This window comes from Salmo salar, chromosome 20, assembly GCF_965601325.2.
Source record: "Salmo salar chromosome 20, fSalSal1, whole genome shotgun sequence".
Taxonomy (NCBI): Eukaryota; Metazoa; Chordata; class Actinopteri; order Salmoniformes; family Salmonidae; genus Salmo; species Salmo salar.
Genome location: NC_138310.1, coordinates 89624984 through 89646333, shown reverse-complemented (window position 1 = coordinate 89646333; position 21350 = coordinate 89624984). Strand labels below are relative to the sequence as shown.

Sequence of the window (21350 nt, the reverse complement as noted above, 5' to 3'; positions counted from 1 at the left end):
TTTAACAAATGAAGGTGTCTTATAACGAGGAACCTGCCATGGTTCTGTCACCTTATAAATTCAAGGTAAAGCTGTCGTAACAATGAGATAGCATTATTTAAGTTACAGATGTCTGCTTATACGATTCGATACCCACTACCTACATGGTCCTGTATATTATAACAGTTGTGAGGTTGTCATAAGCTGTCATAAGCTGTCAACTCTCTTTTGGCGTCAACCCTCGCTTCCTATCCATGTGATCTAAAAAAGGCAAAACTGATCCTAGCAACTCCTAGTCTGAGGCACTTAATGAATTGGGGCGGCAGGTAGCCTAGTGGTTAGAGCCAGTGGGCCAGTAACCGAAAGGTTGCTAGATCGAATCCCAGGAGCTGACAAGGTAAACATCTGTCTTTCTGCCCCTGAACAAGGCAGTAACCCCGCTGTTCGCCCGGTAGGCCGTCATTGAAAATAAGAATTTGTTTTTAACCGACTTGCCTAGTTAAATAAAAGGTCAAATAAATAAAAAAATCCCAGAAACAACAAGAGCTCTGATATGACTTCAGATCCTCTGGTGGAGATTTCCCCCCTTTTACTCTATAGTCTAAACCCAATGGATACACAAACTGGGTCGGAACCAAAAAAGAGGTGTGCGTGTGATGATCTGCTTTCTATCCATGACTGAAAAAGACAAGGCCTTGCATGGAGACGAACAGAAAGGATCCAAACAGAACCAACGGAATCAGAAATAAATAAGACAAAGAAAGGAAGTCATGTTCTCCACATAACTTTAGTCGTTCATAAAACAAAACCAACTTGACAAAACTTTTACATGCATTTTCATGAACGTCAAATGATACAAAAAGCAAAGAATAAAATATACACAATGAAAGCAACTCGATGAATAAAGTCTCAAGGGGCATCTCATCCATAAATGATTCGGGGGAAAAAAAACTCACATGTGCATACAATCATTCAGATATTTTCATATATATGAATACAAGCAAAGGTGGTCAGAAGAAGCAATACTGTTATGCTGTACAAATACCTGGATGTAAATTTGCAAACATTTGCAAGCAAAACATGATATCCTCATACCTAATCATTAGTTAAATGTAATCAATAAGTTATAGATCAGTAAATGTAATTAACAAGTTATAGATCAGTAATGGTGTGCATATTAACCTCCAGTGAAACCTTATATCTTCATCACTTACCTACAGTATCATGTCATGACAAAAAAAGAATACATTTTCACACAAAAACAGCAAGGCCAAGACAGTCAAGTGGTGTGCTTCCCTAAAACCCAACCGACTCTCGTTATAAATAAGATATTGTGCCAATAAAGGAATAAAATGTTCATTTTTTTAAAATCTAAATCAAAAGTACGTCAAACACTAGACCTAGTCTACAATAAAGTAATTTGTGTGTGATCGTTGCACTGCAGTTCCACACATTCAAACTGTTGGCCTGATGAAACAAGTTGTCCTGATTAAAAAAAAAAAACATTCATAAAAGCAACTAACTTTGTGTGTTTAAGGTCCATAGCAACTGACTGTGTGTACGGCCCATAGCAACTGACTGTGTGTACGGCCCATAGCAACCGACTGTGTGTACGGCCCATAGCAACCGACTGTGTGTACAGCCCATAGCAACCGACTGTGTGTACGGTCCAATACAGTCTGAATGTGTGCACTGTAATGTATAAAGTCCACAGCAACTGATTGACTGACTGTGTCTATATAAGGTCAGTAACAACGGTATAACTCTGTGTGCTGTATAATGTCCATAGCAACTGACTGGCTGTGTGTACTGTATAATGTCCATAGCAACTGACTGGCTGTGTGTACTGTATAATGTCCATAGCAACTGACTGGCTGTGTGTACTGTATAATGTCCATAGCAACTGAATGACTGTGTGTATAAGGTCCACAGCAACCTACTGTATGTAGAATGTCCATAATAACAGTCTTAGAGCACCTTTTCTTCTGTTAGTACTTGTGATGCCACTCACACTGCCCTACACTCACCTCCTCTATGTCCAAGTTTTTCCTGGATTTGTAAATGAACTCTCCGATAGCTACAAACACAGAGAGAACCAGTCCGGCTGCTAGCACTATGAAAATACCGCCGATGTTCTCCACTCCCAAGGCGCTGGCCTCCTTACTGTCCTCCTCAGGACAACCGTTCCCTCTCCACCACTTCTCCTTCATCATGTGGAGCTTCCCTTCTTCCTGGAGCTGCAGGATGGCGATGGTCACCTTGTCTCTGTAGGGGGAGCCTGGGGGAGAGAGGAATGAGATCTGAGTATCAGAGCAGCTTATGAGGCCATTAGGTAAAAATAAATAGGTCACAAATGAGCTACATTGCCCAACAAATGAGCTACATAGCACATCATCAGCATAAAGTGAAGAATTTTGTGCATGTCTGGTGACTGATGGGCAGCATGAGCGAGTGGTTCTCGGTAGAAAAACAGCAAAGGGGAGAGAGGGCAGCCTTGACGTGTTCCTCTAGCATGTCAGCATTCAGAAGTGATAGGGGACGGTAATTAACACAAAGTGTTTTTCCTGCGTCCGTGATTCTTACCTATGGGAGTGCCTACGCCATAGCCCTTGGAGTCTATGAGGCCTCCGATCTGCGTGAGGTTACAGTTCCTCTGACTGATGTACTCTATGCTGGTGGATTCCATGAGGAGAGCGTAGTCTGTGGTCATGACTCTCTGGATCCCCTCCCTGTTGTTCTTCACCAGAGCTGTGTTCTTCCTGCTGCTCATAAACGCCCACATCTTCTCATAGGTGGAGATCTTGGATTTCTAATGGACAACAACACATTGTTTCCTTTTAAACAACAATAATAATAGCACAACTTGCCTAGTTAAATAAAGGTTAAAATAATAATAATAATAATAATAATAATAGTGTAACCGATGTAAAATGGCTAGTTAGTTAGCGGTGGTACGCGCTAATAGCGTTTCAATCAGTGACGTCACTCGCTCTGAGACTTGAAGTAGGGTTTCCCCTTGCGTTGCAAGGGCCGTGGCTTTTGTGGCGCGATGGGTAACGATGCTTCGTGGGTGTCAGTTGTTGATGTGTGCAAGGATCCCTGGTTCGAGCCCAGGTTGGGATGGAACCTACACTGTTACAATAGCACATTTTATTGGTGGAGACTACATTTCTGAGGAAAAGCAAAGAAGGGAGAATTTGATGCCAAAATCGCCAATTCAATGCAGATTCACAGGAAACCTGAACAGACTTTTACAACCATTTCAGATGTGTGGCTATAAAGTGCATTACCTCATATTGCTGGATCTGTTGATATTGTACACAGTGTTGATATTAGAGGTCAGCATTAGACAACACTAACATATTGGACAGAAATATATTGTTTCACACAGTTATGGAGACTTTTGTCCAGTTGAGAAAATCAAAAAGGTTTAATATAAAGAGCATGACCCCACATTACTCGATTCTGTCACGTCCTGACCAGTAAAAGGGGTTATTTGTTATTGTAGTTTGGTCAGGGCGTGGCAGGGGGTGTTTGTTTTACGTGGTTCGTGGTTTGTTGGGCTATGGTATTATGTAAGAGGGGTGTTTGTTTAGAGTGTTCCGGGGTTTTTGGTCTATGTTTTAGGTTAGTGTTTTTCTATGTTCAGTCTAGTTTTCTACTTCTATGTTTAGGGTTTGTTGATTGACCTTCAATTGGAAGCAGCTGTTCCTCGTTGCCTCTGATTGAAGGTCCTATGTATAGGGGGTGTTTTTGTAATGGGATTTGTGGGTAGTTGTTTCCTGTTTAGTGTCTGTGCACCTGACAGGACTGTTTAGAGGTGGTCGTTGTTTTGTATACGTGATTTGGTTTTTGGTTTTTTCCTTCTTTTGATTTAATAAAGAAGATGAGTATACACGTTCCCGCTGCACCTTGGTCCAATCCTTACGACGCCCGTTACAGATTCATTGATATTACTACACAATGATGATATTACAGGTCAGTATTAAAATTTGGCATATTGGACAGAGATGTGTTGTTTTAGACTGGTGGAATATTAAATAAACCTGATTACAGAGTTACGCTGCTATGGACAGGCCTGTCCATTTGTTTATGAGAAAATCCCTTCTCTGATATCAAAGTATCTATATAAAGTGCATTACCCCACATTGCTTGATTTGTTATTGTACAAAGTGTTCACATGAAAAACATATTAGACAGAGACAATTTGTTTCACGCTTGTATGGAAATACCTGTTCAGTTGCTTATAGTGAAGCCTAAATCCCTGCCTGTGTTTCCCTTCCTCCAATCATCTGGGTAAGCATGACAGCTGTTTTTAAATCTTTCTCTGTTGACTAATCTGCTCTACGTATCCAGAGGTCCTACAGTAAGCTAGCTAGGAGATATAGGGTCCTACAGTAAGCTGGCTAGGAGATATAGGGGAAGTCATCACCCAGAGATCCTACAGTAAGCTAGCTAGGAGATATAGGGTCCTACACTAAGCTAGCTAGGAGATATAGGGTCCTACACTAAGCTAGCTAGGCGATATAGGGTCCTACAGTAAGCTGGCTAGGAGATATAGGGTCCTACACTAAGCTAGCTAGGCGATATAGGGTCCTACAGTAAGCTGGCTAGGAGATATAGGGTCCTACACTAAGCTAGCTAGGAGATATAGGGTCCTACAGTAAGCTGGCTAGGAGATATAGGGTCCTACAGTAAGCTAGCTAGGCGATATAGGGTCCTACAGTAAGCTAGCTAGGAGATATAGGGTCCTACAGTAAGCTGGCTAGGAGATATAGGGTCCTACACTAAGCTAGCTAGGAGATATAGGGTCCTACACTAAGCTAGCTAGGAGATATAGGGTCCTACAGTAAGCTAGCTATTCCCTATGTTTTTTTATTTATATTTATTTAACCTTTTATTTAACTAGTCAGTTAAGAACAAATTCTTATTTACAATGGCGGCCTCCCAAAAGGCAAAAGGCCTCCTGCGGGACGTGGGCTGGGATTAAAAATAAACGAAATAAAAATATAGGCTAAAACACACATCACGACAAGAGAGACAACACAACACTACATAAAGAGAGACCTAAGACAACAACACAGCATGGCAGCAACACAACATGACAACAACATGGCAGCAACACAACACGTAGTGCACTACGTATAGGGCTCATAGGGCTCTGGTCAAAAGTAGTGCACTATAAAGGGAAGAAATTAGGGAAGAAACCTCACTTTCTCTCTCCCTCCCGCTCCCTCTTTTCTGATGAAATTATATATATATATTTTTTTTAAAACATCCATTCTCACGTTTCAGCCTTGCAGAGAGACGGGCGACAGACATGTAAAGTATTACAGTGTTATGTTAAGACTCATGATTCAAAACAATCTCCTGTCAAAGGCATCAAGGACAAACAACTGTGAGATGATAGGTGGATGGTGGTCTCTCTTTACAATATGATATATCTCTCACTGTACTGTAGTAGTATATCACATACGTTAGCCTTCTCAGGTCTGTTTGAAGAAGACCAGTAGCCAGGAGATGAGCTCAGAGAGAGAGAGAGATATTGAAGTTGTTAGAGAGCGTCCGTCCGTCTGTCCGTCTGTCCATGCCTGTGTGTGTGTGTCCGTGTGTGTGTGTGTCCGCGTGTGTGTCCGCGTGTGTGTGTGTGTCCGCATGTGTGTATGTGTGTGTCCGCGCGTGTGTGTGTGGTGTGTGTCTGCGTGTGTGTCCGCGCTTGTGTGTGTGTCCTCGCGCACGCGTGTGTGTGTGTCCGCGCGTGTGTGTGTGTGTCCGCGCGTGTGTGTGTGTGTCCGCGCGTGTGTGTGTGTGTGTCCGCGTGCGTGTGTGTGTCTGCGCGTGTACCTTGAAGAAGGTCATGGTTGATCCGTCTCTCACAGCTCCATACTCTATCTTAGTCTGCTTGGCCAGGTCGTCAGCCGAGTCGATGGGAGAGTCCATCCTCTCCACGGTGAGGAAGGCAGCCAGGTTGGCCGTGTAAGAGGAGATGATGATGAGGGTGAAGAACCACCAGATGCCTCCTACTATCCTCGTAGACAGGGCTTTAGGCATCAGCTCAGAGCCTGTTGTATGAAAACCAACAACACAGACAGGTTAGAGGAGTCCATTCCTATTTATAGAGTCTCATGAGACGAAAACTATTTGTCTGAAAGCCAAAAAAATCTGTGCCCTCTCGGATAATAATAATAATAATAATAATGAGTTCATATGGTTCTTTTTGCTTTGCCAGGCTTGTAACATTAACCAAAAAACCTTTAACAATTTGTCTGATACCAGTTATCTAAGAAAATGTCGACTTAAATTGCTCTCGCTCATTTTCCCCACCCATATGAACAATCTTGGCTTTTCATTCTTTGCAGTACAGAAGGAGGGAGACAGTGGTATGAGAGTAGTGTGAGGGCACATTCATGAATCCTTAGTCTTGTTCCTGACGGCTGTACCTTGCTGCATCAGAGCTCCCACCCCAAACCAGACAGAGTTGATGAGAGTGAAGTTGTTCTCCACCACATCAGAGTCAGGGTTACAGGGGTGAGGGTTGTACCACTCATAGGGGGTAAACCTACACACAGGAAAAAAAAGGCCAGTTAAACAATAACAATGGATGCGTCCAAAATGGCACCCTATTTTCTATAGTGCACTACTTTCGACCATAGACCCTGGTAAAAAAAAAAAAAAAAAGTAGTGCCCTGCATATGGAATAGGGTGCGATTTGGGACGCACACAATGAAAGCATATTGTATTTAAGTTCAGCTTCACCGCTACCAGCTCGTTTTTGTTGTATTGTGTCGCCACCCTAAAATCTAGATCCCAATGATTGTGAGTCGCTTTGGATAAGAGTGTCTGCTAAATGACTAAAATGTAAATGCAATGAATGTACAAAATAAGCCACATTCTGTTTTGGCACCCATTTGCTGTTTGAACCTCCAACAACATTTTGTTGTAAAGTGGTGTTGGTTCCCTCTACATTCTGTTGTAAAGTGGTGTTAGTCCTCTCTACATTCTGTTGTAAAGTGGTGTTAGTCCCCTCTACATTCTGTTGTAAAGTGGTGTTGGTTCCCTCTACATTCTGTTGTAAAGTGGTGTTAGTCCTCTCTACATTCTGTTGTAAAGTGGTGTTAGTCCCCTCTACATTCTGTTGTAAAGTGGTGTTAGTCCCCTCTACATTCTGTTGGTAAGTGGTGTTGGTTCCCTCTACATTCTGTTGTAAAGTGGTGTTGGTTCCCTCTACATGTCACGTCCTGACCAGTAATAGGGGTTATTTGTTATTGTAGTTTGGTCAGGACGTGGCAGAGGGTATTTGTTTTATGTGGTTCGGGGTGGTGGTTTGTTTAGTAGGGTATTTGATTTATGTATTCCGGAGGGTTTTGGGCACTGTACTATGTTAGTGTATTTCTATGTTCTGTCTAGTCTTTTGTATTTCTATGTTTTGTTAATTGGGGTTGGACTCTCAATTGGAGGCAGGTGTTTTCTAGTTGCCTCTGAGAGTCCTATATATAGGTATGTGGTTGTTGAGTACTTTGTGGGAGATTGTTCTGTGTATAGCTTTGTGCCTGACCAGCCTGTGAATAGTCGTTGTGTTTTCTTTGTGTACGTGTTTGTTTTGGTTCTCCTTCTTGTCCGTTTATAATAAAGAAGATGAGTGCACATTTCCACGCTGCATTTTGGTCTAAATCCGACGACAACCGTTACAGAATCTCCCACCAAACAAGAACCAAGCAGCGGGGTAAGGAGCATCGGAACACTAATATGGACTATCGGGAGTTTTGGACCTGGGAGGAGATCAGAGCCGGAGTGGGCCCATGGAAGAAGGCAAAAGAGGACCAGGACTATTACAGTGGAACGCCGATAGCGTTCAAACCGGAGAGGCAGCCCCAATTAAAAAAAAATTGGGGGGGCACATGGACAGATCGGCGGAGCCGAGGATGGAACCAGAGCCAGTCGGGGTAAAATTGGAGGGGAGCAAAGCAGAGACTGTTAAGGAGTTGATGGGTAAATTGGAGGAGAAGAATATGAGAGAGCTATTGTGTTGGTGTATTAGGCACGACATTCGCCCTGCAGAGCGTGTCCTAGAAATAATGTCACCTGAGTTAGTACTTCATACTTGTCCTGAGGTGCGTGCTAGCCGTCTGGTAAAGACAGTACCAGGCCCACGCACCAGGCCTCCAGTGCATCAGCCCAGTCCTACTCGTCCTATTCCTGCTCCTCGCACTAGCCTTGAAGTGTGTGTATCTAGTCTGATATCTCCAGTACCAGCACCACGCATCAGGCTTCCAGTGCGTAATCCCAGTCCAACTCAGCCCGTTCCTGCTCCCCGCACTAGCCCTGAAGTGCGTGTCCCCAAACTGGCACATCTATTACCAGCACCACGCATCAGGCTTCCAGTGTGTCAATCCAGTCTCGAGCTTCCGACGACAGTGCCCCGTCTAGAGTGTCCAACGACAGTGCCCCGTCTAGAGTGTCCGACGACAGTGCCCCGTCTAGAGTGTCCGACGACAGTGCCCCGTCCAGAGTGTCCGGAAACAGTGCGCCGTCCAGAGTGTCCGGAAACAGTGCCCCGTCCAGAGTGTCCAACGACAGTGCCCCGTCCAGAATATTCGGCAACAGTGCCCCGTCCAGAGTATCCGACAACAGTACCCCGTCCAGAATATCCGGTAAGAGTGTCTAGCCCGGAACCGAGTGAGACGGCCCGCAGTTCGGAGAGGAGTGAGTCTGCCTGCGGTCTGGAGCGTCCAGAGTCGGACTACAGTCCGGAGCCCCCAGAGACGCTCTACTGCCCTGAGTATGCTGCAGGGGTGGACAGGTTGGGTGGGGGTTGTAGACCGGAACCTGAGCCACCTCCAGTATAGGTGGGTTGGGGAGGGGGGGTGTAGCACAGGAGCCGTCATTGACGACAGCCACCCTCCCTTCCCTTCCTTTAGTTTAGGGGATTTATGTTTGTTTTGGGGTAATTTTGTTTTTGTTTTTGTGTGAGGTGCATCCGGGGTCTGCACCTTTGGGGGGGGGTACTGTCACGTCCTGACCAGTAATGGGGGTTATTTGTTATTGTAGTTTGGTCAGGACGTGGCAGAGGGTATTTGTTTTATGTGGTTCGGGGTGGTGGTTTGTTTAGTAGGGTATTTGATTTATGTATTCCGGGGTTTTTTGGGCACTGTTCTATGTTAGTGTATTTCTATGTTCTGTCTAGTCTTTTGTATTTCTATGTTTTGTTAATTGGGGTTGGACTCTCAATTGGAGGCAGGTGTTTTCTAGTTGCCTCTGAGAGTCCTATATATAGGTATGTGGTTGTTGAGTACTTTGTGGGAGATCATGCTGTGTATAGCTTTGTGCCTGACCAGCCTGTGAATAGTCGTTGTGTTTTCTTTGTGTACGTGTTTGTTTTGGTTCTCCTTCTTGTCCGTTTATAATAAAGAAGATGAGTGCACATTTCCCCGCTGCATTTTGGTCTAAATCCGACGACAGCCGCTACACTACATTCTGTTGTAAAGTGGTGTTAGTCCCCTATACATTCTGTTGTAAAGTGGTGTTAGTCCCCTATACATTCTGTTGTAAAGTGGTGTTGGTTCCCTCTACATTCTGTTGTAAAGTGGTGTTAGTCCCCTATACATTCTGTTGTAAAGTGGTGTTGGTTCCCTCTACATTCTGTTGTAAAGTGGTGTTAGTGTAACAGTGTAGGTTCCGTCCCTCTCTTCGCCCCAACCTGGGCTCGAACCAGGGACCCTTGCACACATCAACAACTGACACCCACGAAGCATCGTTACCCATCGCGCCACAAAAGCCACGGCCCTTGCAACGCAAGGGGAACAACCACTTCAGGTCTCAGAGCGAGTGACGTCACTGATTGAAACGCTATTAGCGCGCACCACCGCTAACTAACTAGCCATTTCACATCGGTTACACTCACCCCCCTTTTGACCTCCTCTTTTTCCGCAGCAACCAATGATCCGGGTCAACAGCATCAATGTAACAGTGTAGGTTCCGTCCCTCTCTTCGCCCCAACCTGGGCTCGAACCAGGGACCCTTGCACACATCAACAACTGACACCCCACGAAGCATCGTTACCCATCGCGCCACAAAAGCCGCGGCCCTTGCAACGCAAGGGGAACAACCACTTCAGGTCTCAGAGCGAGTGACGTCACTGATTGAAACGCTATTAGCGCGCACCACCGCTAACTAACTAGCCATTTCACATCGGTTACATTAGTCCCCTCTACATTCTGTTGTAAAGTGGTGTTAGTCCTCTCTGGTTCAGGGAAGAGAGTCCTGGCAGATAACCAGCATGAGGTCTTTAGGTTTCTGTTATAAATGGGCTACTGGTACACACCCCAACCAGGGAATACAAAAGTGCGTCCCAAATGACATCATATTCCCTACATGGTGCACTACTTTTGACCAGGGCACCATATTCCCTACATGGTGCACTACTTTTGACCAGGGCCCAAATGAATGTCATTTGAGACGCAAACAGAATAAAAGCAGCAATACATTATTTTTCCCCAGCATTTAAATCCATTTCCCTTTGGAGACTGTGGTAAGTCTAACAGCACTTATAGGATGTCCTTCACAGCACATTTTCCCCCCAGTGTATATAAAAGCGGCACAAATCACACTCCAACATTTTAAAAGCGAAATATGCAGAAACCGCTCTGCCATTTCCTGGTTTGCAAAAATTCAAATAGTTCTACTAATTTGAGTTCATGTGACAAAACAAGAAATTAAGGGAGAACCATTATACCATCTAAACCGCTGTGAAATATATTTCCAATATTCCAATGAAATATATTTCCAATATTTCCACCAGGCTGCCAGTCATAAGAAGTGTATGCGAACCAAACTAGGCTATTGTAGATAGCTAGCAATATGGTGGTATTCAAGCTGAGGTGAACCAATAAATACAAACAGATATAACATTAGCTAACATTAGGTTGCTTGTCCAGCAGCTAGCCTCAGTAGCTAGCTAACACCTATCAGCTGAAAGCTAGCTCAGCTAACAAACAGGCAAAGAAAGGTAGCTAGCTAGCCAATGAATATGGTTTTGTTTTGATTAGCTAGGTAGCTAGCTTGCTAACTAGCTAACGTAACGTTATACCAGTCAGATGAGAGCTAACGTTGGCTAGGTAGCTAACCAACAAGCAAGGAAAGCTATGTATATTTAGCCAAGTAAGGTTTTTCATATGGCTGAAGTCATCATGTGTATACTGATGACCTAGACACTTGCGTGTAATCAAAGCACAAACAAATATGCACGAATAAGATAGCGAAAGTCCTTGGCTGTTATGACAGCTAGTTAATGTTATCTAGGTAACGTTAGCCTAACGTAAGACTGCAACGTTAGCTAACAAGTATGACCAGTTCATACCACAATATATCATACATTTGTCACGTCCTGACCATAGTAAGTTGTTATTTTCTATGGTAGAGTAGGTCAGGGCGTGACAGGGGGTGTTTGTCCGTTTTTGTATTTCTATGTTTAGTTTCTAATTTTGTATTTCTAGGTTGGTTTTTGTTTGGCCTGACCTCCAATTAGAGGCAGCAATTGGAGGACGAGAGGCAGCACCCAAAAATGTTTTTTAAGACCTGAGCCAACTCCCCGTGCTTACCGTGGGGAGCGAGTGACCGAGCAAGCACCGTGTTATGCGGTGATGCGCACTGTGTCGCCAGTGCGCACTCACAGCCCGGTGCACTCGGTGCAAGCTCCTCACCGTTGCTGTGCTAGAGTTGGCCGTCAGTCAGGAAGAAGTGCCCCAGCTCAGCGTATCTGGTCTCCAGTGCGTCTCTTCGGTCCAGGTTATCCTGCGCCTGCTCTACGCACAGTACCCCCCTTTCACCAGCACAGCCCAGTTCGTCCTGTGCCGGCGCTCCGCCCTTGCTTGGCTCAAATAACCATCCAGCCAGGACGGGGTGTGCCAGCTCTAAGCTCCAGACCTCCGGTGCGCCTCCAGAGCCCAGTACGTCCTGTGCCTCCTCCTCGCACTCACTCTGAGGTGCGTGTTACTAGTCTGGCGCCTCCTATGCCAGCTCCACGCATCAGGCCTCCAGTGCGCATGTCCAGTCCGGGGTGTCCTGTTCCTGCTCCTCGCACTCACCCTGAGGTGCGCGTTACTAGTCTGGCACCTCCTATGCCAGTCCCACGCATCAGGCTTCCAGCGACGCTCCTCAGCCCGGAGCCTCCAGCGACGCTCCCCAGCCCGGAGCCTCCAGCGACGCTCCCCAGCCCGGAGCCTCCAGCGACGCTCCCCAGCCCGGAGCCTCCAGCGACGCCCCCCAGCCCGGAGCCTCCAGCGACGCCCCCCAGCCCGGAGCCTCCAGCGACGCCCCCCAGCCCGGAGCCTCCAGCGACGCCCCCCAGTCCGGAGCCTCCAGCGACGCCCCCCAGTCCGGAGCCTTCAGCGGCGCCCCCCAGTCCGGAGCCGTCAACGGCGGTCTGCAGCCCGGAGTCTTCAGCGGCGGCCTTTAGCCCAGAGTCTTCAGCGGCGGTTGGCGGTCCGAAGCCTCCGGCGATGATCCATGGTCTGGTTCCTCCGGACATACAGAAGCGGGGGGATCAGCGGGCGATGGGGGTACTACGCCCGGAACCAGAGCCGCCGCCATAGACATCAGTCACCCACCCTACCCTCCCTTTGTGTTTTGTGGGGTTTTTTTTGGGGGGGGTTGTTGTTTAGGGGGGTTTTGTTGTTTGGTTTTGTAGGTGCGGTCGGAGTCCGCACCTTTGGGGGCGGTACTGTCACGTCCTGACCATAGTAAGTTGTTATTTTCTATGATAGAGTAGGACAGGGGGTGTTTGTCCATTTTTGTATTTCTATGTTTAGTTTCTAGTTTTGTATTTCTAGGTTGGTTTTTGTTTGGCATGACCTCCAATTAGAGGCAGCCGGTTGTTGTTGTCTCTAATTGGAGGTCATATTTAAGTTGATGTTTGTCCCACTTGTGTTTTGAGGGTGATTATACTTTGTGAGTAGTGTTTGTTCCTCCTGCGTCACGGTTTGTTGTTTTGTCCTTAAGTTTATTTTTGTATTGCATTAAGTTTCACAGTCCAACAAATATGTGGAACGAAACTGACGCTGCATTTTGGTCCAATCATTTAAACAGCCGTGACAACATTCTTCGACAAAACATAGATAGCTAGCTAAATAAGTTCAGAGCAGGATCAAAGCCAACGCCAAACTTTGGGAAACTGTCACACTGCTAGCTAGCAACTTTACAATGCATGCAATGGCATTGGAAAACTAGCTAGGTAGGCTACGCCATAGACCTATGCTGCAGTAAGACAAGGTAGCCAGATTTCAGTCAGGACAAACACTGCAGTTAGCTATGCTACATTTTCCTCGACTAAGAACAACCAAGACATTCAGAAAGTATTCATACCCCATGACTTATTCCACAGCCTGAATTCAAAATATATATTTTCTCACCCATCTACACACAATAACCCATAATGACACCTTTGGCAGCGATAACAGCCTCGAGTCTTCTTGGGTATGACGCTACAAGCTTGGCACACCTGTACTTGGGGAGTTTCTCACATTCTTCTCTGCAGATCCTCTCAAGCTCTGTTAGGTTGGTTGGGGAGCGTTGCTGCACAGCTATTTTCAGGTCTCTCCAGAGATGTTCGATCAGGTTTAAGTCCGGGCTCTGGCTGAGCCACTGAAGGACATTCAGAGACTTTTCACGAAGCCAGTTCTGCGTTATCTTGGCTGTGTGCTTAGCGTCGTTGACCTGGAGAAGGTCTTGAGAGCTATGGAGCAGGTTTTCATCAAGGAGCTCGCTGTACTTTGCTCCATCCATCTTTGCCTCAATCCTGACTACTCTCCCAGTCCCTGCCGCTGAAAAACATCCCCACAGCATGATTCTGCCACCACCATGCTTCACTATAGGGATGGTGCAGGTTTCCTCCAGACGTAATGCTTGGCATGCAGGCCAAATAGTTCAATCTTGGATTCATCAGACCAAAGAATCTTGTTTCTCATGGTCTGAGAGTCCTTTAGGTGACTTTTGGCAAGCTCCAAGCAGGCTGTCATGTGCTTTTTACTGAGGAGTGGCTTCCGTCTGGCCACTCTACCGTAAAGGCCTGATTGGTGGAATGCTGCAGAGATGGTTGTCCTTCTGGAAGGTTCTCCCATCTCCACAGAGGAACTCTAGAGCTCTGTCAGAATGACCATCGGGTTCTTGGTCACCTCCCTGACCAAGGCACTTCTCCCCCAATTGCTCAGTCTGGCCGGGCGACCAGCTCTAGGAAGAGTCTTGGTGGATCCAAACTTTTTCTATCTAAGAATGATAGAGGCCACTGTGTTCTTGGCGAACTTCAATGCTGCAGAAATGTTTTGGAACCCTTCCCCAGATCTCTGCCTCGACACAATCCTGTCTCTGAGCTCTACAGACAATGCCTTTGACCTCACGGCTTGGTTTTTGCTCTGACATGCACTGTCAACTGTGGGACCTTAAATAGACAGGTGTGTGCCTTTCCAATCATGTCCAATCAATTGAATTTACCACAGGTGGACTCCATCTCAAGGATGATCAATGGAAACAGGATGCACCTGAGCTCAATTCCGAGTCTCATAGCAAAGGGTCTGAATACTAATGTAAATATGGTATTTCTGTTTTAAATTTTTTATAGATTTGTGAAAATTTCAAAAAACCTGTTTTCACTTTGTCATCATGGGGTATTGTGTGTAGATTGCTGAGGATTTTTCTTTATTTAATCCATTTTAGAATAAGGCTGTAACGTAACAAAATGTGGAAAAAGTCAAGGGGTCTGAATACTTTCTGAAGGCACTGTACATCATTTTATTAGCAGGACACTAAAGTAAAGTAATGTAAAGTCCATTATTCCTATGAAGAGAATTAATTAGGCTGTTTGAGAAAGTTTGAATCCTAAGCAACATGCCTACACATTGTTTGAAGTACAATAGACCAACATAGCTACAGTAGTAGGTCAAAGCTGTGTGCTGGAAAGACCTTGGTAGAACATGGGTGAAGTACGTGCTCATGTGAATTTCCTTTCTTTTTTGGCTTCAGACCATTACCTACTTCTCACTTAAAATGTAGAAAAACAAAAAAAAAGTGTGTTTCTTTACATTTTCTTTCTTTACAAATGTTGGAGTAAAACAAGCTTATATTTTAGGTTTTGATGGGTTACGACAGTTCATGAGTTCACGAGTTCATGACTAAACTCATGAGGCATTTACAAGTTATATTCTTCAAGAATCAATCGGTACATATCACTAATTATAAGTCTAAAAATGGATGTAGCAACTGCTGAATGCCCCTTTTAAGAACGGGAAGCATAGAAATAGCACATATAGAACATATCTACCGCTTCTTAGACTTGCTTTAATAAGAATGACAGATCTATAACTCACATTCCTACGTGAATTTGGTCGGATCGCCCAAAAAGTGATATATTTCAGCTGTAAGAGGCCGTTCGTTACCTGATAATGACAACGAGAGCACAGCTGACTCAGAGCCAGGCCAGAAGCACAGGGTTCACTCTAAACCCTAACCCCTACACTCTTACACCTTACACCCTAAACCCTAACCCCTAACCCCCGGCGATGACAAACACTACACAGCTGACTCAGAGCCAGGCCAGAAGCACAGGGTTCACTCTAAACCCTAACCCCTACACTCTTACACCTTACACCCTACACCCTAAACCCTAACCCCTAACCGGCGATGACAAACACTACATATCTGACTCAGAGGTTGGCCAGAAGCACATACAGGTAATTGCCAAAATAAAGGAAACACCAACATAAAGGGCGTTGGGAAACTTCGAACCGCCAGTACAGCTTCAATGCACCTTGGCATAGATTATACAAGTGTCTGGAACTCTATTGGAGGGATGTGACACCATTCTTCCACAAAGAAATTCCATAATTTTATGTTTTGTTGACGTGGGGAAAAACTTGCACCGTTCCAGAATCTCCCGTAAGCGTTAAATTAGGCTAAAATTGGGCTGAGATCCCAAACACAGCAGCTGTCGGCTCAAAGGAAAAGGAGAGAATGAGTATAGATCAGAGCAACGCATCAGAAAGCGTCACAGAGTCACAGGAACATTGCTGAGGGAAACATATAGTACCACGATACTACATGGTGGAAGTTCCCCACGGGTCTGTCCGTAGGGACAGACATCACCTCATCCATATGGACTGACCTGAGAACAACAACACTTTCGCAAGAGAAGATTTGAGTGTCTTCACCACTCCAACACACCACGTTGACATAACCACCAACAATCCAGGATGCATCATCTACATCCAGAACAAGGTCTGGATTTATAAATCAGTGCAACAAGAACAAAAGACTGAGCTCAAAGTTAAAAAAAAATAATAATTAAAAAATTAAAAAGATAAAACTACACCTGTCAAGTTGTTTCACTTGTAACTTACCTCGGTAGATTTGTGTTAAAAGAAATGAGAGATGCATTTTGGGTTAAAGTTTACAGAAAATATTTTATGTTCATGACCCTGTCGAAATGTTCCAGAAGAACTAGGCAGGAACAAACCTACCGACACGAGGGCAGAATAATCCCTTGAGGTCTGTCGAGACAAAGACACTCTACCCTTTGTTCTCTGAAAAGGGGAGATGTGGGGTTATTTGCGTATTGCATCCTGATTGGTCATATGCTAATGAGGGCCTGTGGGAATGTAGGGGTTCCTGAGGAAAGCATCTCTCTCTCAGGTGGCTTGTAAACGTGAAGCAACGTCAAGTTAGCAATACATGTGCCTTCATAAAGATATACCGTTAGTAGTTATTCTACTCACGTACAGACAAGTTTGATTTACACGACAGTGACTGAGACGGCCATGTCATATGGTTCACATCGTTTTCATGCTCATAAAACCATTCAGTGACCACTTGTACCCTTTGGCTGGGGGCATTGTAATGCTTTAAAAATATATATATATTTAAATAGGCAAGTCAGTTAAGAACAAATTATTATTTACAATGACGGCCTACCCCCAGCCAAACCCGGACGACGCTGGGACAATTGTACGCTTCCCTAAGGGACTCCCAATCACGGCCGGATGTGATACAGCCTGGATTCGAACCAGGGACTGTAGTAACGCCTCTTGCACTGAGACGCAGTGCCTTAAGACCGCAGCGCCACTCGGGAGCCAAGGTTGAAGGTGATCACTCAGAATGTCTGTGTATTTATTGGCATTTACTCTGCCCTCTTAAGGGGCTAAGTGGACTTAAACCACACCAGAACTGAACTGCCAGAACCCTCATTTAGTGTTGTTTTTATTTTGGCAGTAAACCTGTACATCCAGATGTCAGGAGACAGTGTTCACCCTAACCCGTGACCCCTGAAACCTGAAACCTGACCCCTTACCTGGCGATGACAAACAGGACACAGCTGACTCCAAGGCAGGCCAGTAGTACATACATCCAGATGTCAGGAGACAGTGTTCACCCTAACCCCTGACCCCTGACCCCTTACATGGCGATTACAAACAGGACACAGCTGACTCCGAGGCAGGCCAGTAGTACATACATCCAGATGTCAGGAGACAGTGTTCACCCTAACCCCTAACCCCTGACCCCTAACCCCTGACCCCTTACCTGGCGATGACAAACAGGACACAGCTGACTCCGAGTCAGGCCAGTAGTACATACATCCAGATGTCAGGAGACAGTGTTCACCCTAACCCCTAACCCCTGACCCCTTACCTGGCGATGACAAACAGGACACAGCTGACTCCGAGGCAGGCCAGTAGTACATACATCCAGATGTCAGGAGACAGTGGGTTGAGGAAGGAGAACACTCCGGGGTTGGTGCCATTGGGTTTGTGGTACAGGATACTGATTCCCAAGGTCATAAAGGGCTTAGAGAAGTCTATCACCTTCTCCCTCACATAGGTGATGGTCAGAGGAGCCACAGCCAGGTCTGCTACCTGTCATAGACAGAGCAGGTTAATATAGGAATTACATCAGGGCTAATCAGAGTGACCACAGCCAGGTCTGTTACCTGTCATAGACAGAGCAGGTTCTATAGGAAATGCATCAGGCCTGGCCGACCCTGTTCCTGGAGAGATACCCTCCTGTAGGTTTATACTCCAACCCTGTTCCTGGAGAGCTACCGTCCTGTAGGTTTATACTCCAACCCTGTTCCTGGAGAGATACCCTCCTGTAGGTTTATACTCCAACCCTGTTCCTGGAGAGATACCCTCCTGTAGGTTTATACTCCAACCCTGTTCCTGGAGAGCTACCGTCCTGTAGGTTTATACTCCAACCCTGTTCCTGGAGAGATACCCTCCTGTAGGTTTAAACTCCAACCCTGTTCCTGGAGAGATACCCTCTTGAAGGTTTAAACTCCAACCCTGTTCCTGTAGGGCTACCGTTCTGTAGGTTCTATACTCCAACCCTGTTGCCGGAGAGATACCCTCCTGAAGGTTCTAAACTCCAACCCTGTTCCTGTAGGGCTACTGTTCTGTAGGTTTATACTCCAGGACCCTGTTCCTGGAGAGATACCGTCCTGAGGGTTCTAAACTCCAGACCCTGTTCCTGGAGAGATACCCTCCTGTAGGTTCTCTCTCCAGGACCCGTGTTGGCCTGTAAACCTACAGGAGGGTGCTCTCCAGGAACATGGTTGGAGTGTAAAACCTACAGGAGGGTATCTCTCCAGGAACAGGGTTGGAGTATAAACCTTCAGGAGGGTATCTCTCCAGGAACATGGTTGGAGTGTAAACCTTCAGGAGGGTATCTCTCCAGGAACAGGGTTGGAGTATAAACCTACAGGAGGGTAGCTCTCCAGGAACAGGGTTGGAGTATAAACCTACAGGACAGTATCTCTCCAGGAACAGGGTTGGAGTATAAACCTACAGGAGGGTATCTCTCCAGGAACAGGGTTGGGCAGCTCTGAACTACATCCACTATTTATATCTGCCACTAGTAGCATTAGTATAAATGTTACAAATTCACAGTACAGTCCAGTGGGGGAACTCATCCACTCATGTGAGCCATACACCTGTACTGTACCTGCACTGTACTGTAGTGTGACAGCAAGTGATAGGCATCTACCGTAAATATCCATTCACTTTTCTCTTTCTTTTCCATAAAGTGAAACATTTTCTCTTTCTCGTTCTGTCTCTCTCCTGGTACAGGCAAGTGACTCACATGGTCTATGAGCTCCCGCACCATGCCGTTCCATTCTCCCTTATCGTTTTGAGCTCCATACTTCCCGTCAGATACCAGTTTAACCTCGTAGGCAAATCCCAGGATGTTGGACAGCTCCTTCAGTAGGTCCAGACAGTAACCCTCGAACCGGTCGTTACCATACAGAGGCTTGTCAGACTTCTTATACATGACGTAAGGGTTTTCCTGTGAGACGAGGCGATAGAGTCGTCAATATCTCTGAATGAACATACCTCATTAGTAGACTGTGTGGTTTCTTAGTTTGGATTGAGAAAATATAGTAGACCTTCTTGAACCTGAAACTACAGTACATAAGGAGATCCAACTACCCTCTCCAACTACCCTCTCCAACTACCCTTTCCAACTACCCTCTCCAACTACCCTCTCCAACTACCCTCTCCAACTACCCTTTCCAACTACCCTCTCCAACTACCCTTTCCAACTACCCTTTCCAACTACCCTCTCCAACTACCCTTTCCAACTACCCTCTCCAACTACCCACTCCAACTGACTTTGTGTATCTTACTACAATAGTTACTCTTACTATTGGATTATATTTTATGACTATTTGGACTATTGAAATACACCTTATAACTATTTGAACTATTGGACTATTCCCTGCGACTATTTGAACTATTGGACTATCTCCTATGACTATTTTAACTATTGGACTATCTCCTATGACTATTTGAACTATTGGACTATTCTCTGTGACTATTTGAACTATTGGACTATCTCCTATGACTATTTGGACTATTGGACTATTCCCTCTGGACTATTGGACTATAAAACTATTAGTATATAACTACGAAGACTATTGGGCTATCAAACTATTAGTATATAACTATGAAGACTATTGGACTATTCCCTATGGATTATTGGACTATCACACTATCACCATATAAGTTTTAAAGCTATTGGATTATTATAGCTCATAGCTAATTTTCCCCAACATCGGACACCCCCTAATTTCAGATAATCTCCAGCGGTTAGAGGATTAAATCACCTCGAGCTAAACATTTAAATGGACTAGAAAATAACGGCACGTTTTGCGACTAAAGACACCCGTCTAGCTAGCTGACTACCGATTTTCATTGCAAGTTAAGTTAAGTTAGGTTAACTTAATTTAACTTAATTTAACTTAGGTTTTGAGAGTTTTCAAAAAGTAATATACATACACATTTTGTGGGACACGCTGTATATTGTAAAATATGACACTCATCATTTAATATCCAACTTTTTACCTCTGAAATATAGCTAACGGAAGGCTAGCTAACTAACGTTGGTCAACTAACTTATCTAGTAAACACTTCGGATATGAGGTTGGTGTCTCTTTTTTGAACAAAATTATACGGATATATCTTGTAATTGAACAAAATAGTAAGGTAGCCAATAACTGAGGACCATATGTCGATAATATGGGCCGTATTTTTTGGCTAAACTGCTTATCAAGAAGCTGGTAGTAGTAGTATTTCCACTGAGTAGTCAAACATGCTAATTGCTAACCCGTTAGCTAACATTTTTTAGGTTTTTTAACATTTTTAATGTCCTTAAACGCTGTTGAATATGCTCATAATAAGGGTTGCTACGCTATGACTATTTGGACTACCCAGTGACTGTTGAGTTATCTCCTATGACTATTTGGACTACACAGTGACTATTACGTTTTCTCCGATGACTATTTTGACTATTGGACTATCCAGTGACTATTTGGACTACCCAGTGACTATTTGGACTATTGGACTATCCAGTGACTATTGGACTATCCAGTGACTATTTGGACTATTGGACTATCCAGTAACTATTTGGACTATTGGACTACCCAGTGACAATTTGATTATTTTCTGTGGACTATTTGCTCCCCCAATTGTTATATTCAATTTTTATATTGTTTTAGTCTTTTTTAATCTTCTTAAGTATGTTTTGACCCCTGAAACTTTGAATTGACTTGACTTGACTTACCAGGATAGTAGTGACGACCAGAGTCCTGTTGGCCATAGAATCTGTGATGTTAGTCCCCGTATCCTTCAGACTTTCGGTAAGGTTAAGGCCGTTGTTGGAGTTCCACAATCCAATCTGAAGAGGAGTAAATCACCACAACATTATCTTCTAAACATCACTTAGATCAGATGTCAAACGTTTTATACCATCGCTGTCTTCTAAACATCACTTAGATCAGATGTCAAACGTTTTATACCATCGCTGTCTTCTAAACATCACTTAGATCAGATGTCAAA

General features: G+C 44.8%; 1 protein-coding gene across 2 annotated transcripts in view; it reads right to left on the bottom strand.

Moving 5' to 3' along the window:
- Nucleotides 1-747: 747 nt before the first annotated feature.
- LOC106581501 (glutamate receptor ionotropic, kainate 1) overlaps nucleotides 748-21350 on the bottom strand; it is a 160640-nt gene continuing 140037 nt past the window's right edge. For both annotated transcript variants that reach the window (XM_045704105.2, XM_045704106.2), the window contains 7 exons: nucleotides 21076-21189; nucleotides 19096-19299; nucleotides 17650-17873; nucleotides 6420-6538; nucleotides 5824-6041; nucleotides 2563-2788; nucleotides 748-2257 (listed from right to left, as the gene is read on the bottom strand). In XM_045704105.2, coding sequence (XP_045560061.1) covers nucleotides 1968-2257; nucleotides 2563-2788; nucleotides 5824-6041; nucleotides 6420-6538; nucleotides 17650-17873; nucleotides 19096-19299; nucleotides 21076-21189 — 1395 coding nt within the window. In that variant the 3' untranslated portion in view covers nucleotides 748-1967. The remainder of the gene's footprint in view (nucleotides 2258-2562; nucleotides 2789-5823; nucleotides 6042-6419; nucleotides 6539-17649; nucleotides 17874-19095; nucleotides 19300-21075; nucleotides 21190-21350) is intronic.